The 17,371-nt window shown below is 38.4% G+C and overlaps 1 protein-coding gene across 1 annotated transcript in view; it reads right to left on the bottom strand.

The window, feature by feature from the left end:
- PTPN14 (protein tyrosine phosphatase non-receptor type 14) overlaps positions 1-17,371 on the bottom strand; it is a gene marked incomplete at both ends in the record, with an annotated part of 63,431 nt that overhangs the window by 10,117 nt on the left and 35,943 nt on the right. The window contains 9 exons of the mRNA XM_079549910.1: positions 917-1,135; positions 2,121-2,264; positions 4,392-5,881; positions 7,493-7,571; positions 10,703-10,760; positions 13,038-13,120; positions 13,731-13,818; positions 15,464-15,552; positions 16,862-16,949. Of these exons, the coding sequence (XP_079406036.1) occupies positions 917-1,135; positions 2,121-2,264; positions 4,392-5,881; positions 7,493-7,571; positions 10,703-10,760; positions 13,038-13,120; positions 13,731-13,818; positions 15,464-15,552; positions 16,862-16,949 (2,338 nt within the window). The remainder of the gene's footprint in view (positions 1-916; positions 1,136-2,120; positions 2,265-4,391; positions 5,882-7,492; positions 7,572-10,702; positions 10,761-13,037; positions 13,121-13,730; positions 13,819-15,463; positions 15,553-16,861; positions 16,950-17,371) is intronic.

Here is a 17,371-nt window from a genome sequence, read left to right as displayed (position 1 = left end):
CTGTTTTGATTCAACAGGATTTAGTACTGTAAACTACAACCAAAGAGGCCAGCTATTCTCTTTCAATTTTAAGAGGCTTTTACTCCAGTAAAATATAATGTTTTGTTTATTATTAATTTCTTTTTAATTTGCGTTCTGACAAAGATAAAAAGCAGAGAGCCCTCTCTGACAACAAGAGTATATATCAGCTGAAGGAAAGGTGTTAATTCTCCCAGGATAGAGCAAAAACCAGCAAAGAACTTTGTGAATTGTTACTGGAAACTTAAAGAAAAGCAAGCATCTGCAGCCACCGCAAGATAGTTAAAACTGTTAAAATTGGCCATGTTCATAGAGTAACAGAGTCATCTCATATCTCAAGTTATTTCTACATTCAATTAACTAGAAGAAATCTGGCTGTCTTGATAAAACCTTATTTTAAAACACTGAAGTCTAATGCAGTACCCAAGCAGGAATACAGAGATTTCACTACCATATACCAAATATTGCAATATTTATGTGCACATCCTGAAATATTTACGCAAACATCCATACAGCTATTACTCATAACAGCACATGTTTTCTTTGGACACTGTAAATATTAGGGCAGATTTAACTCATGTTCATGAGGTTTACGGAATGCAGCATCTCTTTCTACATGAGCCATCAGAGACCATGTTGGCAGAGACACACGTAAAAAAAGTAAGAATTCTTCTCTAAAATGAATTCCAAGTCTCTAGAAAATAAATCAACTCATGCACGTTAATTGACATGGGACTTTACAGGTGCCTACGCTGATGTAAGTGTACAATGATGCACCCCGTTTTAAGTTACCTTTTTTAAGTTCCCAAATTACGGAAAATACTACTGTACATCCAGAAATGCAAACACAATTCTAACATACCTTCATTTGCAATACAAAGCCCAAGAAAGCTTTTACCTTTATATGTGAAGCATTGATATAGCCTGTGTTATTTTCTTTGGTCGGCACCAGCTCCACTCGGTTCTCCTCATAAGGAACAACTTCCCTGATGCGGTTGCGCTCAGTGTTTTCAGGCAAGACAGCAGTGGTGAAGATCCCATCTGCCTTTTTCTTTGGAATCTGCTCATATTCTGTAAACACCATCCCCTCTTCCAACTTCCTCTTCAAGATTTTGCACTTGGATTTAACAGAAAGTAACACCAATTGATTAGCTCTTCTTGACAGAATGCCCCATCCATCAGTTCTTTGGATTTCAACATATAACCATAATGTTCTCTCTCTCTCTCTCTCTCTCTCTCCTCTTTTTGGTCACAGTTATCTGAGAAAACACGACTTTCTCTATTTCTACCGAATGAAACAAATAAATTTTACATTTGCTATTTTTAAGATGCATACCATACAAAGGAAAAGCACAATACAGATTCAGTATGAATTTGTATGTAATTTCTCCACAATAGATACTTGTAAAAATATTTAAAATTTATTTTTTATGAAGAAGATCACACCAAAAGACATGAAGTAATAAGCCAGTTTCAAAATGCTGTGCAACTTGCATGTATGCAGTTTCTGTGACTGAACAAAACCTCACCTACATGCAAACCGAGGCTGAGTTCTGTCATATGCATAACAGACAAGATAAGGCTGGAAAATTCTGCTCAAAAAGCCAGAAATATTCGTAGCAAATATCTTTCAAATCTTAACAGCAGAAACTGTTTTTAATTTCTGAAGTTCCAGATACATGTGCATACCCAGATTGCAAACATTAGGAGACAGACAACTTTTTTTCTTCAATTCACCTAGAGACATTATCTGAACTGGTTAGTTGTATCAGAACATGAAACATTCCAAGGATGGTATTTTTAGGTACTTCCTGATCAAACAAAAAATGTGCAAGATTGAATTTACAGCTTGATCTTATGTGATGCTGACAGACGTGAAACGGTGAACAGCCCCAACTCTCACTGACTTCTGTGAACACTGAAGAGATTTAAAACACTTAGCATCAGAAGATGTGCAAGTGTTAATTGCAGACCTTTGACATTTATGACTCTGAAAATGGTTATGAGAAATTGTTTCATATGCTAAATCAAATGTTAATATTTTAGAAACTTCGCACTGGGAACAAAGGAAATGAACAACATTTCATAAGCCTCCATCTTACCCTCTCATCCATTGGCACCTTGGCTACTTCATCCTGGCTGTCCTCCGGCACTGGAACCCTAGCAACCGAAAGTCCATTCAGTGCTGCCAACATCAAGGGCCTCTTCTGGGCCTCCAGGCCTGCCATCTTCTGCTTTTCTAGATTCTTTTGGCAAGAAAAGGCACGTTTTCATCTCTGTGTGATTATTTATAATGCCAGTAAAATGCTGGAATGTTTTTTTAATCTCCAAAATCTGCAACTTTCTGGCCAAGGAATGCAGATGATCACCATTAGCATCGTAAATTCAAATACAACCTCTATTCTTCCTGTTATTCCTCAGAGGCCTGCTCCTACACGAGCACAGAATTTTAATTTCAAAGGAGCAATCCCAGCTTATAATACAGTTTACGTGCCATCAGAAGACATACAAATACAATCTCGAGCATTTTTCTGCAAATACTGCTCTGAACGTAGGACACAAAACACATTACCCTATACATTTAAAGTAGCTCTACTGCAGCCAAGACACCTGGGGCATCTTTTAAAAAGCAATAATTTCAATCTATTCCAACATAGCAATGTATTACAGAGAAGAAAAACTATCCTGTGTTAATACTTAAAATGAAGTCTTTTGATGCACTCGGTTATCACGGTGATTCAAGTAGTACCCATGATGTTCGTTGCACTAAAAACTGAGGTAGGGAGTGGTACTGTTTCTCACATTCCTGCTTTGTAATATGCTGCAATATGGCAAACCCGAGTACAGATTTTCAGCTCACCCTGCTGCCTTCCTAATGCCTCCAGGAGACTGAGAAAAGGGACAGAATCTCCAGAATGAGCAAAATTATGAATATTTTACTCTGTTCTTTTCATAGTTCTTTCTCTCAGATTTGGAGGAAGAGATGGGCACTAGGGAAGCCTGGTTCTCAGCATGCATACAAAAGCTGTGGTCACCACACGGGCCAAATTGAGCTCCTGGAAATACAATACTGAACCTGAAGACCCTCAGACACAGCATGTTTTTTTCAAAAGCTTGAGAGCTTTTTCACCACCAGTGCTTTCCTCCAGAACACTGAGTAAAAAGAAACAAAAAAGCAAAACAAAAATCCAAAAACTCTTTGCTTTCTCTTCTTATTAGACTTTCAGGAAGGAGGAAAATGCAAGTCTTTTTCCTTTCTTTTTTAATTTTTATGACTCTTTACAAGCTAAAGCCTGTTTGAAAGATTAAGGTTTTCAAACCATCACTGTGTATGTATGCGTAGTATGGGGTTCCTACAATAAGGGAACATTTGCATGCCTTAAGACACCTGAACTAAGCTGAAACCACCTTAAAAGTCTAATGCTAAGGCAACTAATTTACTTAAAAAAAAAAAAAAAAATTAACAACTAAAACATATTTTAACCAAAGGCTGATCTGCATCTTTATTCAAAGGAGCACTTAAGCACCTCTAACCTCTCAGCTCACCTTCATTCACATTTTTTATTCCTTTTGATTTCTGCAGCTCAGCAGGTTTTTTTTGTTTTCTTCTCCAGAAGTTCAAAAGAGCCTGTACACTTCTTGTTCACCATATCTGCCGTATTCACCCATGAAATATTATGTTTTATATTTGGGTATCTATTTTATTTTTGAAGGTTAAGATGCTGTATGGAGTAAACTCAGCTTCCATGATACAGCGTAGAGGCCCAAGTTTAACTGCTAACTATTCCATAAGTGTAAGAATCACTAATGAATGAGAAGCATTAAAAACAATTTTTCTAAATTTCTTTGAATATACAGTAGTATGTAAATGTAAGCATATTCCAAACTCTTTCCTTCTGTGACCTACTTGGACACTTCATTAATTTCCTTCAGAAATTGCTTAGGAGCCAAATTCCAAAACAAAAAACAGACACCCTGCTTTCTGTGACTGCAGTTGTACGTCCCAGAGCATAACTTCAAGCCACATTGTCACATAAATAGCTTCAAAATACAAGTCACTGAAATGCAAGCACACCTCATTTCTCCCATTGCCTCCAGTGTCACTGAAGTCTTTAAATACAGTTTTTATTCTAAATTCATCCATAGTTTAAAACAACTATGTCATAGGTGTGTACAATATTGTCATACCTGAGTACAATAAAAAAATAAAAATCCAGATCCATGTAATTGTAGCTGACCCACTGGGTCAGCTTTAAGCAAATCCCACCTGTGTGTTCCCCACAGTTCACATGCCAAAAGGCTGTTAGGTCAGTAAACGGACCTACATGATTACCAATTCTCAAGATGCCCCCGCAACAAAGGAAGACACTTACCCTCATCATGATTTCTCTCTCTATAATGCTGTCCTCAATAGAGAACATTTCAGACACAGGTCTTTCCTTGACAGGTTCTTTCTTCACCCTCTCCTTTACACTTGTGAGGTCAGGCTCTGAGATAGAGGGCCCGAGCGAGGACCCATTTATTGCCACTTGATCTGTCCGAGACACACTGATGGCCTTGGAAGGCCCTGGCCTCATGGCCTTGGCCCTGGCTACGGCCACGGAAGCACTAATATGGTCCTGCCTCAAGGCTCCGTTGCTGACGCTTTTACGAGGCCCGGGATATTCTGGAGGAGGTTTATTTGGTATTCTAGCCAAGGCAGCTTGCAACTGAGCACTGTACTTCATGTTCTCATGGAGGGCTCTTATCTGTGACACAGACTTTGCGGTTTCTTCTTCCTCTTCACTTTCGCTGCTGTGTATCAGCATTGTGGCATCAGAGAAGGTCTTTTTGTGATGGTAATGAAGAACCTGTTGAACTTCATGCCCCATCTGAACCGACTCTTCCGGCTGCACCTGCTCCCGCAAGGTGTTCCTGCGTGGCAGAGGAGCGTTTAAAGTTTTTAAGGCCATGGCTTCTATGCCACGTACCATATTGCTGATGACTTCCAAGCTGTGGCGCTTGTTCACAGCCGCATGGTGTTTCACTGCAAGGAGGGGTTCGCTGACCTCCTGCAGCGACTGGCGGACGACCGGCGAGCTGTCCTCTTGGAACGTCTTTACCGAGAGCTGGACTTTACGCGTGACCAAGTCCGGACTGCTCCCGCTGACATACTTGTGCCGGTGGCTTGCAAGGTCGGGTGTGCTGGTGGCAGGACGTGGGCGCGGGTACGGAGGCGGGGGTCTGAAGAGATAGTTCTTTAACATATGAGCAGTATTGTAATTCTGGCTGCTCTGCAGCTGCATGTTAGCCAGTTCCGGTGTGCTGACCGTGTGTGATATGGCACTGGCCGCTGTCTTATTCTGCACAGCACTGTTAGGGTTCATTTGGTCAGAGGGCGTAACAGGCTTGTTGTAGCTACCACCCTGAGGCCCGTAAGTGACCGTATAAGGATGCCTCTCTCGAATCTCAGGTTGACTGTAAACTAGGTCTTCTGGCTGGTTATAAGCATGCGTGTTTCCAATATTGAGATTCCTCAAAGACTGACTTTGGCTATCCATCTGGATCACTCCTCTCTTCATTTGCCTCATGACAGTTTCATAATCTGGAGTCGGTCGGTAAGACGGGACTATGATTGCACTATGTCTGTGGCTGGGGATATAGTCTGCTCTCATGATGTCACTTCCAGGGATGCTCAGGTTTGAGGACATTGGAGATGCCTGAATGAAGTTCTGTGAGCGATTCAGGGAGTTCATGCTGTGTGCGCTGCATACGCTCCCATTGGGTCCATTACCATTCAAGTAGCTGAAGTCCACTGGACACCTGTCCAAGCTGGTCTGAGACCTACAGTAGAAGGTTTCTTCATTTCCATGAAAAATGCTGTCTGTGTAGAGCAGAGATAAAACATTCAAAGTTTAACATACAAGGACTTGTTATCAAAGCTGAAAATGCAGTCTGCACCAATGATTAGAGAGACAGCTTAGTGTACAGCTGCAGGGAACATTTGGTCTTGGGAGCATCCTTGAGTCATAGAACTAAGACGAAATGACTTCCATAAACACTCCCAACAGTTAGCAAAATACTGTAGCTCAGATCCTTGTGGGAGGCATGAAAAGGGAAAAAAGGAAATGTTTTTGCCTGGCAAGGAAGAACAGCATCTCTCTTACCACCTTGGAAGGATTCACTGATGCTACTTTTTTTTAGGAATTTGGTGCTGCTAACCTATGCTAATCCTGAAAATGTTATGTTTTTGTTGTTGTTGATACACCGCTCTTCGTTACCCAGAGTAGTAGATGATTGTGAACTTGTAGATTCTTCTTCAAACCAGTCAACAGTTTTAAGGATTGGAAGTACAGGGGTATCAAGACCAAGGAGGAAAAAAAAAAAAAAAAAAAAAAAAAAAGGAAAAACAACAAAAAAAGCCCCACCCTACAGATGTGTTAAAAATATTAGTTCAGCAAAGGCTACTTAAGATGGAATGAAGACATTAAAGATGATGTCAGGAGTCATAACTTTACTGCAAGACAGTCCATGTCAAAAAACTTGTAAGAAACAAGTAGCATCTCCCAAGCCTCTGAAACTAACTCAGTTCTTCAATAATTTCAAGAAATTTGCAGCAAGACTGAATTAAAAAAAATTAAAAATCATCTAAAATTAAAAATATCCCCCTCCAAGATGCTGTACTTAATAGTAAAATAGTAGTGCCTACTAAGACAAATTCATATATATACATATAGTTCTTCAGGGAACTATATTGATTAGCTCATTTCGAAACATACCAAATTCTTTCTTAAAACTAGTCAGACAGCCATAACTTCAGAATACTATCAGGTATGACTAAGAGCTCCTCTACCAGTGAGAGCACTTCAACTCTAGTTCTCAGGAACTGCAGAGAACGTAGCCAAACAGACCTGGCTGCATGTATTCCAAAAGGCAGCATGGGTGTGGTTAAGGGTGTGAAACTGAACGTGTTTAGAGGCTGGGCTCTATTCCCAGCCTTGATCAAAGTAACCTGGTGCAACCTCTCAGAGGATTTATTTGTTAAACATGGGGGTAAAAGTGGTTAACTCTCCTTCAATCTGTAAGTATAATGCAGGCAGACATACACTGAGTTCTGTCACCATGGCACACAGATTACTCCTGCAACAAAAGATGTTTTGCTGTTTCATTTTCCTTCACTTCATTTCTCTCCCCACCCCCAGCTGGCATTGCCTTTGAGTTCAGCCATCAGATTTCCTTTAGAAATTATTTTTCAGCTTGCTGAACTGGAATGCCAAGTTTAAGGTCCATGTAATCATGCAAAAGTATTTTAGAACTGAAATTTGACTTTAAACACAAGATTTACTGCAGTAGTAGCTTCAAGAACTGCTAGCTGTCCTCCAACATGATCACAGCAGTACTAGAAATCTAGATAGATTAGAGATCTAGAGTAGGAGTTTCTCTGCATGCACATACAATTAAGGTCCATTTGAGGTAACACATATGCTCTAAGTACCTTGTGAATTATGTGTTTCAGTGTAGTGATCTCCACACTGGACATGCATAGGAGGCAGTATAAATGGATGTTGTCTAGGCTGAAATAAAAGCACAAGATAGAAAAGGATTAGGAACTCGGTTTGCTACGTTTTTGCAAATGAAATGTAGAAAAAATAATTCTCTGCCCTCCCCACCAATTATTTCCTACCCAGCCAAACACACATGCTCAACATGTGTAAATTCTTAAACTTTAAGTCCAAAACTGATCAGCTAGATGCATTTATAGCAAACCACTTCAGAAAACAACATTCAGATTCCCATCTCACTTAGAAGATTTGAGAAATTTATAGAAAGTCCCAGTCTTTGAAGAATTAAAACAAGCAAAAACCAACACCCAAACACCTAATTGGGTCAAAAGTTGAAGATGGAGCAAGCTCAGGGACCTAGAACACTGTTATATAAGCAGCATCAGCACAGATGGACTTAGAATCTAACTGCAGGTAACCTGAATATTGGATTCACTAAAGAAAAGCCTTTTTAACAGAAAAGGATCCCAGAACTCAGCATTAAATCAGGAGAGTTATTTACAGAGAAATAAGTCACAGTTGATGCCATATTCTACTTTGTCCATCAGTAAACTGATACAGTTTGCAATTGCACTTCACCACCTGCACTGTAATGTCCTGTCTGGAGCTGCTGAGCAGTTTATGAAAGCATGCTTTGATATACAAGGAGAGCAGGGAGAGAAGGAAGATGCTCTTCTCTGTTCCTTAACAACAGAACAAGGGATTGTCATCTAAGCTGATTTAACTAGTTCAAACTATTAAGGAATTCTTTGGATGCCCAAGGTCAAAAAGAAACACCAAATGATTTAGTTTTGCATGCACATGCACAAAATGAACACCAAGCAAAAGTTTGCCAATGAAGAGGGGGTGGGGAAGGGGTTAAATTTACATTTCCTATGTAAATGGGGAGACAGAATGAGAATCAAAGAAACTGAGTGCACATATGAATTCTTGCATATGAAATGGCTGTTAAGCCAGGGCTGGAAGATAACAGGAAATATTTCTGCTAGATGAATTACTTTTAAGGGTATAAAGCCCTACTATCACTGAACAATTTGGGCAAAGGAGACTAATCCTGAAGACCCATGTAGGAGAGATTAGCTGGGAACAAATCAAGATGTTTGAAAGCCTAGAAAACGGAAAAATGGTGGGTGGAAGAAACATGGCAGGAGAGAGTTACATTTACTGGAAATTTATAGATCTGGATCAGATAGTTGCCTTTGTTACACAACCAGACAGTACTGAAGCTTCCTGCATATATGCATATGGTCTGGGCTTTTTTTTTTTTCTCCCTTTCTTTCTTTTACATTTTTCTTTTGTCTTAACAGTATTGAAAGCTTTCAGGCATGGAGAACTTCAATACCCAACTTATGGATCACATGGATTAAAAAACAACAACAAATATGTGACACATATGGAGGAGGATTTGCTGTGAAAAGAAAGTGTGAAGTGCCTTAAAATAATAGTTAATAGGACCACCACAATGTCAAAACCATATGAAAGGTCTTACTGTGAAAATAACAAACATGATTCTCAGTCAAGCAGTACAGCCTCACTCCAAAGATTCCACTTCAATTACCATTCATGCCTACTGATTTATTACTACACAAGACAAGTGAATATGCAGGCTTATAAAAGTGCATAGAGAGCAGAAAACAGCCACGAGGGCTTTCTTTTCTTTTTTTTTTTTCCTTTTTCTCCTCAAAGAGAATGGCTCAGACAAGTTAGCAGAACAATTATGAACACATTAAAGTTCAACACAAATGGTCAGCAGCCCCGTTCAAGTTTTAACAGACAAGCCTAATTTTGATCCTCCTTTTTTTATTTTTTATTTTTAAATTTGTTGCCCACTTCAAAATAATCAAGCAGTGGGATTTAGTTTTCCTCTTAACGAGTAGATTACCTTTATCTGTATCTAATAGAAAGCTCTCTCGTTCCCTTTGTGATATATCTGAGGTTGTAGCATAAGAACACACAGCACATTTCATTTCTTCACTTTAATTTTTTTGTTGCCACCTCCAGGGGCCAGATTAGCAGACTGAAAATACTTTAGGAGTGCTTAAGAGAACATAATACACAACCACTGTGTATTAAAAAACACCCTAGAAACAAGCTGAGAATGAAAGAATAAAGAAAGCTGAAGCAACAAAAGGTTTCCTGCAAATGGCTGGGAAATACGAAATGCAACTTTTACAGCTATGGCAATGCATGTGCACTCAGAAAAATAGTCTGCACTGAAATCTGCAAAGATAAAACTATCCTAATATCAGTACTGCTTACTGTTAGTTTTGGAACATTTTTGCTAGCAGTTATCACATCCTGAGGACATCAAGAAAACATTCCTGCCCTTATAAGCTTTCTGCTCACTACGTACCAGTGCTCTAAAGGATCAACAGTGCTGCTACTCTTACTTAACGGGTTCTGAATTACTGTGTAAGAAATAACGACATACTGGATGTTTAAATTAGATTCAAAAAAGCATCCTTAGAACTGACCAGGCCAGAGGGGAAATATTCCCACGCAAATACTCTTTTTTGTCAAGATTTCAGGAAAAAAGTTTTTTGTGTTGGTTTTTTTTTTTTTTCTTTGGTCAGAATTATAGTATTTATCATTTCAAATGGAAATGAGCAGACTGAAAAAAAATCTCCAAAACAGTCTCGGATTGATGATAAAAATTTTACTTAAAATAACACTGACTTCATAGAGAGAATAGGCACTCAAGTCTAGAAACAGAGTAAACTGAGTTAAACTAAACTAGATTTTTACAAAAATCAAATCATTGAGAAAAACACAAGAAGCTGTAAAATTAATGCAGCGAATGGATCCCAACATATTCAGCAAAAGATGGCTCAGAGTACTTCTAGGTGTAGAGGACTGCTTTCTTTAGAATACAGTGTCAATCCAGTAGAAAAGACTCTTAGTTTCTGCAGGGCAAGTAAAAATATAGTTCCTTGAAGACTGTAATTTAAGAGTCAGTGATGATATTATCCAGTTAAACTAATCAACTTGGGCAGCCACACCCCTGAAATTCATTCCAATCACATTGCCTACAACAAATGATTTTATGTTCTTATTTGAAATTTAGAAAGTATTCCATCTTACACCATGTCCCATCTCATCAGAAGAGGTACAGACACTCATAAAGGCTGCACCACAGTACGTACCAAAGATGATCTACTCCAGGTGGGCCGTCGTCGGATAGGGGGAGGAGAACTTGATTGTCTGTGGAAGAAAAAGTAAAGAGAAATGCTAGTCTACACTATTTCAATTCTAATTATGGAATGAAGGGGAAGAATGAGAGATGAAGGATCTGTAAATACTGCTCATTTATGAGATTAAATGAATGCAAATAAGATGAACATATTTTAGATCTCTCTTTAAATACAGTATTCCAATTCCAAAACATACATGCCTTCTATTGATTATTCTATTTAGCTTATTTGGAAACACAAGAAAAAAACAACTGAATCAAACAAAAAAGTCTCTTAAGCAATAAAAACTGAACATGTCATACAGGCACAGTCTTAGATGACTTAATGTGAATACTAAAAAAATACAATTTCATGAAATTCATAGCAATCACTCCAAAGCAATGCACACAGATCAGGAGGAAAAAAGCAACTGGTTAATACCAGCAGGACCAAATACAGTGTTAGAATAGCTATGTGAAGTGGAAGGAAGGAGGAATGTGGAAGAAAGAAAATGAAAAAAGAAAAGAAATACTTTGAAGGAGGCAGAAATACAGTGCTTACGTGAAGAGAGGAAAGGTGGAATTTCTCCTCCTACAGTTTCTGATCTGGTGAATGATGTTATGTGCAATTAGAGGAAATGCTCACAGGAAAGCAAACAACTAGAATTTTAACATAGAGGTCAGGAAAATTACTTGGCTAGAAAACACACAATGCCATATGCAGTCATCAATATCTGTGGCCCTAACAAGAAGCTGATACCACATGAGACCGTGGTAGGAAGGAAAGCAGTTCTAGTGGCAGAAATGCATTCAAACACCAGTTATTTCTTCCACTGATCTCTTGATGTTCCCGATCTTTATTAATTCAAATATCTGAAAGCTGTATGCAAACCTGATACACCCTGTTCATACTGACACTCACATACTTATGGCTCAGTGTTCAGAAATAACCATGAGTAAAAGCTATTGCTTCTACAGTCTAGATTATTAACTGAAATGGAATAGTGCTCTCTGCTGATCCCAATAAACAGCTTTAAAGGGGAAATAATTCTCAGACAATGAATAATGACATTTTGTTTTCTCTTCTGACTGTCACAGCAGAGATAAATGAGAACTTCCTCTGAATTCAATTCTTCTCAAAGTATTAACTTTAACACTGGGCTATTAAAATGCATTACACTCTGCTAATAAAGGCCTTTTCTGGTCTTCTGCTCAACTTCCAAGGCAAGCATTATCTGCAATCTAATCAACATCTTTTTTTGTATGCAAAGGTATCACCATGTGTAGTTTACCTCATCAGTCTCTCCAATACTTGCAATTCACCATATGTTTATATATTACGTGCACATGTAATACTAGAAAGTTAGACCTTCCAATCATCCCTTCATCACTGGCTTAATTTTCCAACACATTATTACACAGCTGAATAGATTGGATGTCCACCTCTAACTAGAACTTTTGATGAGATTTCTTCATAGCCTCCTAGCTGTCTAAACTTAAGTTTTGCAAAGGATTCATGATCCCATTGCTATACAAATCTGGCATATTTTGAAATACTCACAAAACACTCAACTTATTAAAGCTAAACTTGTCTCAAACTAAAATTGGTCATATGCTGGTATAAAAGAAGCATTCTCAGCTGATAAACTTAGTTTTGACTTACAACTAGAGTCATATGAATTCCTCCTTCAGTTTGAGTGAATACACCTGTGAGAGAGAATGAGCTCATGACCAGTTTTTTATTAAGTGCTCAAAGCAGAGCCTATAAAAGACTCTGGGTTCAGATTTAGTCTCTGCTGAGTTGTGTTTGTATGGCTATGTAAATGAACTTCCACAGGTTTTCCCCCTGCTTGGTGCACATAAGAAGCAGATTAATTACGCTACCCAAATTAGAAGAGGATATCCTGTGTTTTCCACCAACCTTACTTGTTAGATACATAGCACATCCTTAAAATGCTACTGTAATTCATATTTTGGCATGTTAACATAAGTCACCTTTCAATCCATTTTATACTAGCACTCCGGGTTGTTATGAACAGCACAGACTAAAGTTCATTATTCTGTCAGATTTGGTTGTTCAGGGAGCAGTACCCAACAGAGCTCATACATCCAGCCTCTGAGGGCTCAGAATTAAATTTTTACTTCATTCTGCTGTTCTAGGTAATGGTTAAAACATGAAAGAAAAAACAGCAAAGTAGAGCAGAATAACTGACACAAGTGACTAGGAAAAAACAACAAAGCCAGACACACCAAAACTCCGAGCACTTCCAAAGCAGGGTGTCAGAATACAATTCTGAGGAAATACTCACTCTGTGCAGATTTTGTTCTGTTTGTAAAACTTATGTCTTGCTGCAAACAATCGTGAGATATATTTAGCATTTTCAAGCTCATCCTTTGAATGCAAGGGAAACAAAAGAAAAAAAGAAAAAATGCATATAATCATTCATTTTGTTATTCTTACCAAGAAATAGCAAGGGTTCTACATATCCAATCATAGTAATGCTTAGTAAGGCCTGTCATGTACAGAATATGCCTGCCAAGAACATGTCTAGTGCCCTCAAGAATGTTTAAGGCATTGAATTACTGAAGTAGTGCGGCATGCCTTCGCATGCTGCCTCTTCACTGCGGGGTCACGATGGAAGGAGAAAAGGACAACAGAAAAAATGGCTGCAAGTTGCTGGCTCAGTCTCTACACTGGCTTGGTTCAGTGAGATGTAGACGATTTTAAGTGCAGAGCAACACTGCACTCCTTGAGTCCCAGCGCATGCACGTGTGGGAGCTTGTCTGCTGTTTCTACAGCTTCTTATGCTGCTATTGACATGCCAGTATGACAGGCAGTGTGGCACCATGTATGTTTCACTGAACAAGCACTTCAGTTTTTTTGCAGAGTTCCCAGCATATTATTACTTAAGTGTGTTTAGAATTAGAATTTAAAAGGTTTTTAATAAATATGCTTTATATAAGCAGATTTCTTGATAACGCTGATTAGATCTTTTTCTTACTGTGTGAAAGAGCACATTCTCCTCTTTGTTGATCAGCTCTAGAATAATTGAAGACTTGTTATGTGCAATATTCCCAATGTCATTCCACCTGTAGAGTAAAAAAAAAAATGTGGTAGAGTTTGCCAACACATACATTCAAGCATTTCACAAATGCATTAAGTATCCTTTAGTCAACATTAGTCTTGCTTTATGGGAAAGCTTTTTCAGTAGCTGTTTGGTGAAGAAACATGGCCAGGATAACAAGGAAATCAAGCTCCGATTCAAGGAGAAATAGATTTTTTCAGTTTTTTACCTGAAGCAGGAAATTTAAAAGCTCTCTTTAAAAACACTGTCTTCAGGAATTGCAACAGAATGTACACTGAAAATGCATTAGCAATAAATACCCTGAACACTAGCATTTTTGTATTGCTTGACTGCAACCAGATGGAATTTTTTGTTTCCTGCAGTGCCATTCCTGCTGTTTTCAACTTTCCTACAGAGACAGTTCTTTCTAAAAAAGGGTAACTTGTCTACATGGTTACATAGGCTACGCATACCACGTTAATGCTCTGTTTAACGTTCACACTTTTTTTTTTTTCCAAGTAATTGTCAGGTTACCCAAGATTGGAGTTGTAATCTTCTTACAAATAGCTGACAGACAGACACAACAGACACACTGGCACACATTGCATGCAATCCATGGGGATGGAAAAGACTTGTTTGTTCTGTTTGCAGCATGCATTCCTCTTCATGTCATGGCAGGATGCTTGGAGTGCATATTTGCAAGAGTAAGGATCCCAGCACCAGCTACCATTTCTACATTTAAGAAACTTCTTGGTTTTGACACTACATTTTAAGATGTGCTCAGAATGGCACAATTAAAAGAATTATCTAACTTCTTCACGGAATTACACATGTAAAACATCAGCCATATGGGAAAGAGAGACTTGACAATCTCAAAAATAATCATTTAATGCCCTTTTTAGGTCAAAACAAAACAAACAAAGCTAAGCAAAACAACAACAAATAAAAACCAACACCCTTCTTGTTCAAGTCTGCTACAAGCCTTAGTTTATGACTAAAAATGAGTGTACCTCATAAATTAATGTTCAGGTTCACATCCTAACAGCAACAAGGATAGGAAAAATCCACTCCACATTAACACCAACATTAATGGAAACACTCAACAGTAGCAGAGATCTTGCAACACTTTCATACATAATTTTTTTTTTGAGTTACAAAACCCACAAGAGAAGGTCAATAAAAGGCTTTAGTAATTCTTAAAAATCAAAACAGTTGTACAAACATGTAAATGACAGACACACAGATTTCAAAACTGCAGTGAGAAAGTTCAGTTTTTTTAGTGGGATATCTAAATATGGAAACCAGATTTTCAGAAACATTGAGTGCCTAGACTGCCAGCAGTGAGCTTTAACAGATTTGCATTCAGATGCATCAAAGAAGCAGACACAAAGGCAAGAAAAGAAAAAGCATCAAAGCCTTGTAAGTAGAACATGATACATGACAGACAACTACATCTTTCTTGCCATCAAACCTATTCAGGGACATCAGAAATTATTCTTTATCACATCTCTTACGGCCAAGAGGCCAATGCTGAAAACGGTGAGGTGACTACTCCTTAGTGAGAGGATTGGGACTATTGAAGTCACATATTTAAGTAAGGAAGAAAAAAAAACCACACACAGAGCTCTGAAAAGAAGATCACTTTAAATGCTGAAGTCCCTAGCTTTTACCTATAGATCACAGTTGTCCTTCCAATTCTGTTTTTTATGAAGATTCCCATGAAGAAAATACCGAGGTGTATGTCATTTCCATGATTATCCTGCACAAAAAAGGTATATATTTAGATTAATCAAGAAACTGGCACAGGCATGCGCAAGAACATGTGCTGAGCTACCAAACAGAAGCCATTCTTAAGGATGAATGTGGGACTAACCTTTGACTAACCTACAGTTTGCTGCTTTACAGGACTCTGATTTTCATTATTTCAAAGCACCTAACACTTAGGTGGATTCATTATGTTGATAAGCGAGAATAGATTAAGGCTAAATGAGCCCAATGTTCTCCTGTAGGAAACAACAAAGACCACAAACAGGCATTTGTTATGTAACAGCTCACATACCCTATAACTGTGAGTATAATTATCTAGAATCCTTATGACTCTCAAAAGCAACAGTCCTCATTCACACTCATTATTTCTCCAGTCACCTGATAAAACAGAGATTTCAGAATCCAGACCATACCTGGAGATGGAATCCATCTCAAAAACTTTACCCGTCACATTTCCTCATTCAAAGTATTCTGTGCATGTCACCCTAAGACATACTTGTATCTTTATACAGATACAGCCTGCATTGCTTTGCAATTATTGCTTAAATATTCATCTGCATGCACCATATACCGTCCACTGTTCTTGCAATGCTTTTCAAAAACCATTGACTTTCTGTGTCTACCCATATTTCCTTGCAGGATTCCATATGTGCTTCTGTTGCATTTTACAGTTCTTCTCTTTAAAATGCTTTTTTCTTATTGCTAGAAGAGCTTAATGATGTTGACAAGTTTTTCTACATTTAATCGACAAAACCAACTCTTCGCTAGCTTCACATACAGCAATGGAGTCAAATTGCACACGGCAGAAAGAAGCTTCCAGTAAAGGGGAACTGGCTACAGTGCAAATTAAACCTTGAACGACCCCCTCAGTTTTAACTGTGTGGAGGACTTGTGTGTAGGTGTAAGAAATTAAGGAAAGGGTAAAGTTAAGGCTTAATAAATAGCAACTTAGAAAGATAGGAAAGAGATCTTCGCTTCCTATCCTGTGAAATAAGACCAGAACTGAGGTTTATTTGCCACAGTCATTCTCCCTCAGGAACATCTCAGCTTCCCAAAGGAGCATGCATGGGAGACAGACCCTGGCACATACAGTCTTTTGTGTCAAAAGGATTTTGGTGGAGGGGAAGTGACAGCAGTAGGATACCCTCATGCTGCAGTCTCCATTCAAACTACCAGAAACCATTTAATCTTCTAGAACGGTGAAACAACTCCCAGGTCTTCCAGATGAACAACGCCCATGTGTTACAAAGCTCACTGCATAACTGCATGTAGGGGTTTCTTTCTTATATATGCTAACATACCTTCACAGGGAACAGTTCCTGTCCAAACCCATCAAGGCGTTCCACTTCATTGATGTACATTAGCTCAGCCTCTGCTGCTGTAATGCCACTGCAATTGGAGTAACAACAGCAAACGATTCAATATCACATACACATACATAAAATACATTAGTGAAAAGAATGGCAGATTCATAGACCACTTCAGAGGATGTTTTGGAGATGCTGCCTAGCAATGTACAACAAATTCAACTTTCAATGATAGGATCACAAACAGTAAGGGGTGGAATTTTACTGTACATTGCTAAGGTAAGGTATAAAACATAGTTCAAACTATAGGAGGAATATACTGAACTGATCCATTGTTCACTGCATCAAATGTTTTTCCAGGCTTTATTAAACATCAGGTTGTTGCATTAGACTGTGTCTTTGTGTCTAGTCTTGGATGGCCAATTTGAGCCATCAGAGTCCTAATTTGCATTAACAGCATATAAATTCACTGAAGTTGCTTAAAATGACTTAAAAGTGAAGACC

Source organism: Tetrao urogallus (assembly GCF_951394365.1).
Source record: "Tetrao urogallus genome assembly, chromosome: 2".
NCBI lineage: Eukaryota > Metazoa > Chordata > Aves > Galliformes > Phasianidae > Tetrao > Tetrao urogallus.
This window is presented reverse-complemented; position numbering and strand designations above follow the sequence as displayed.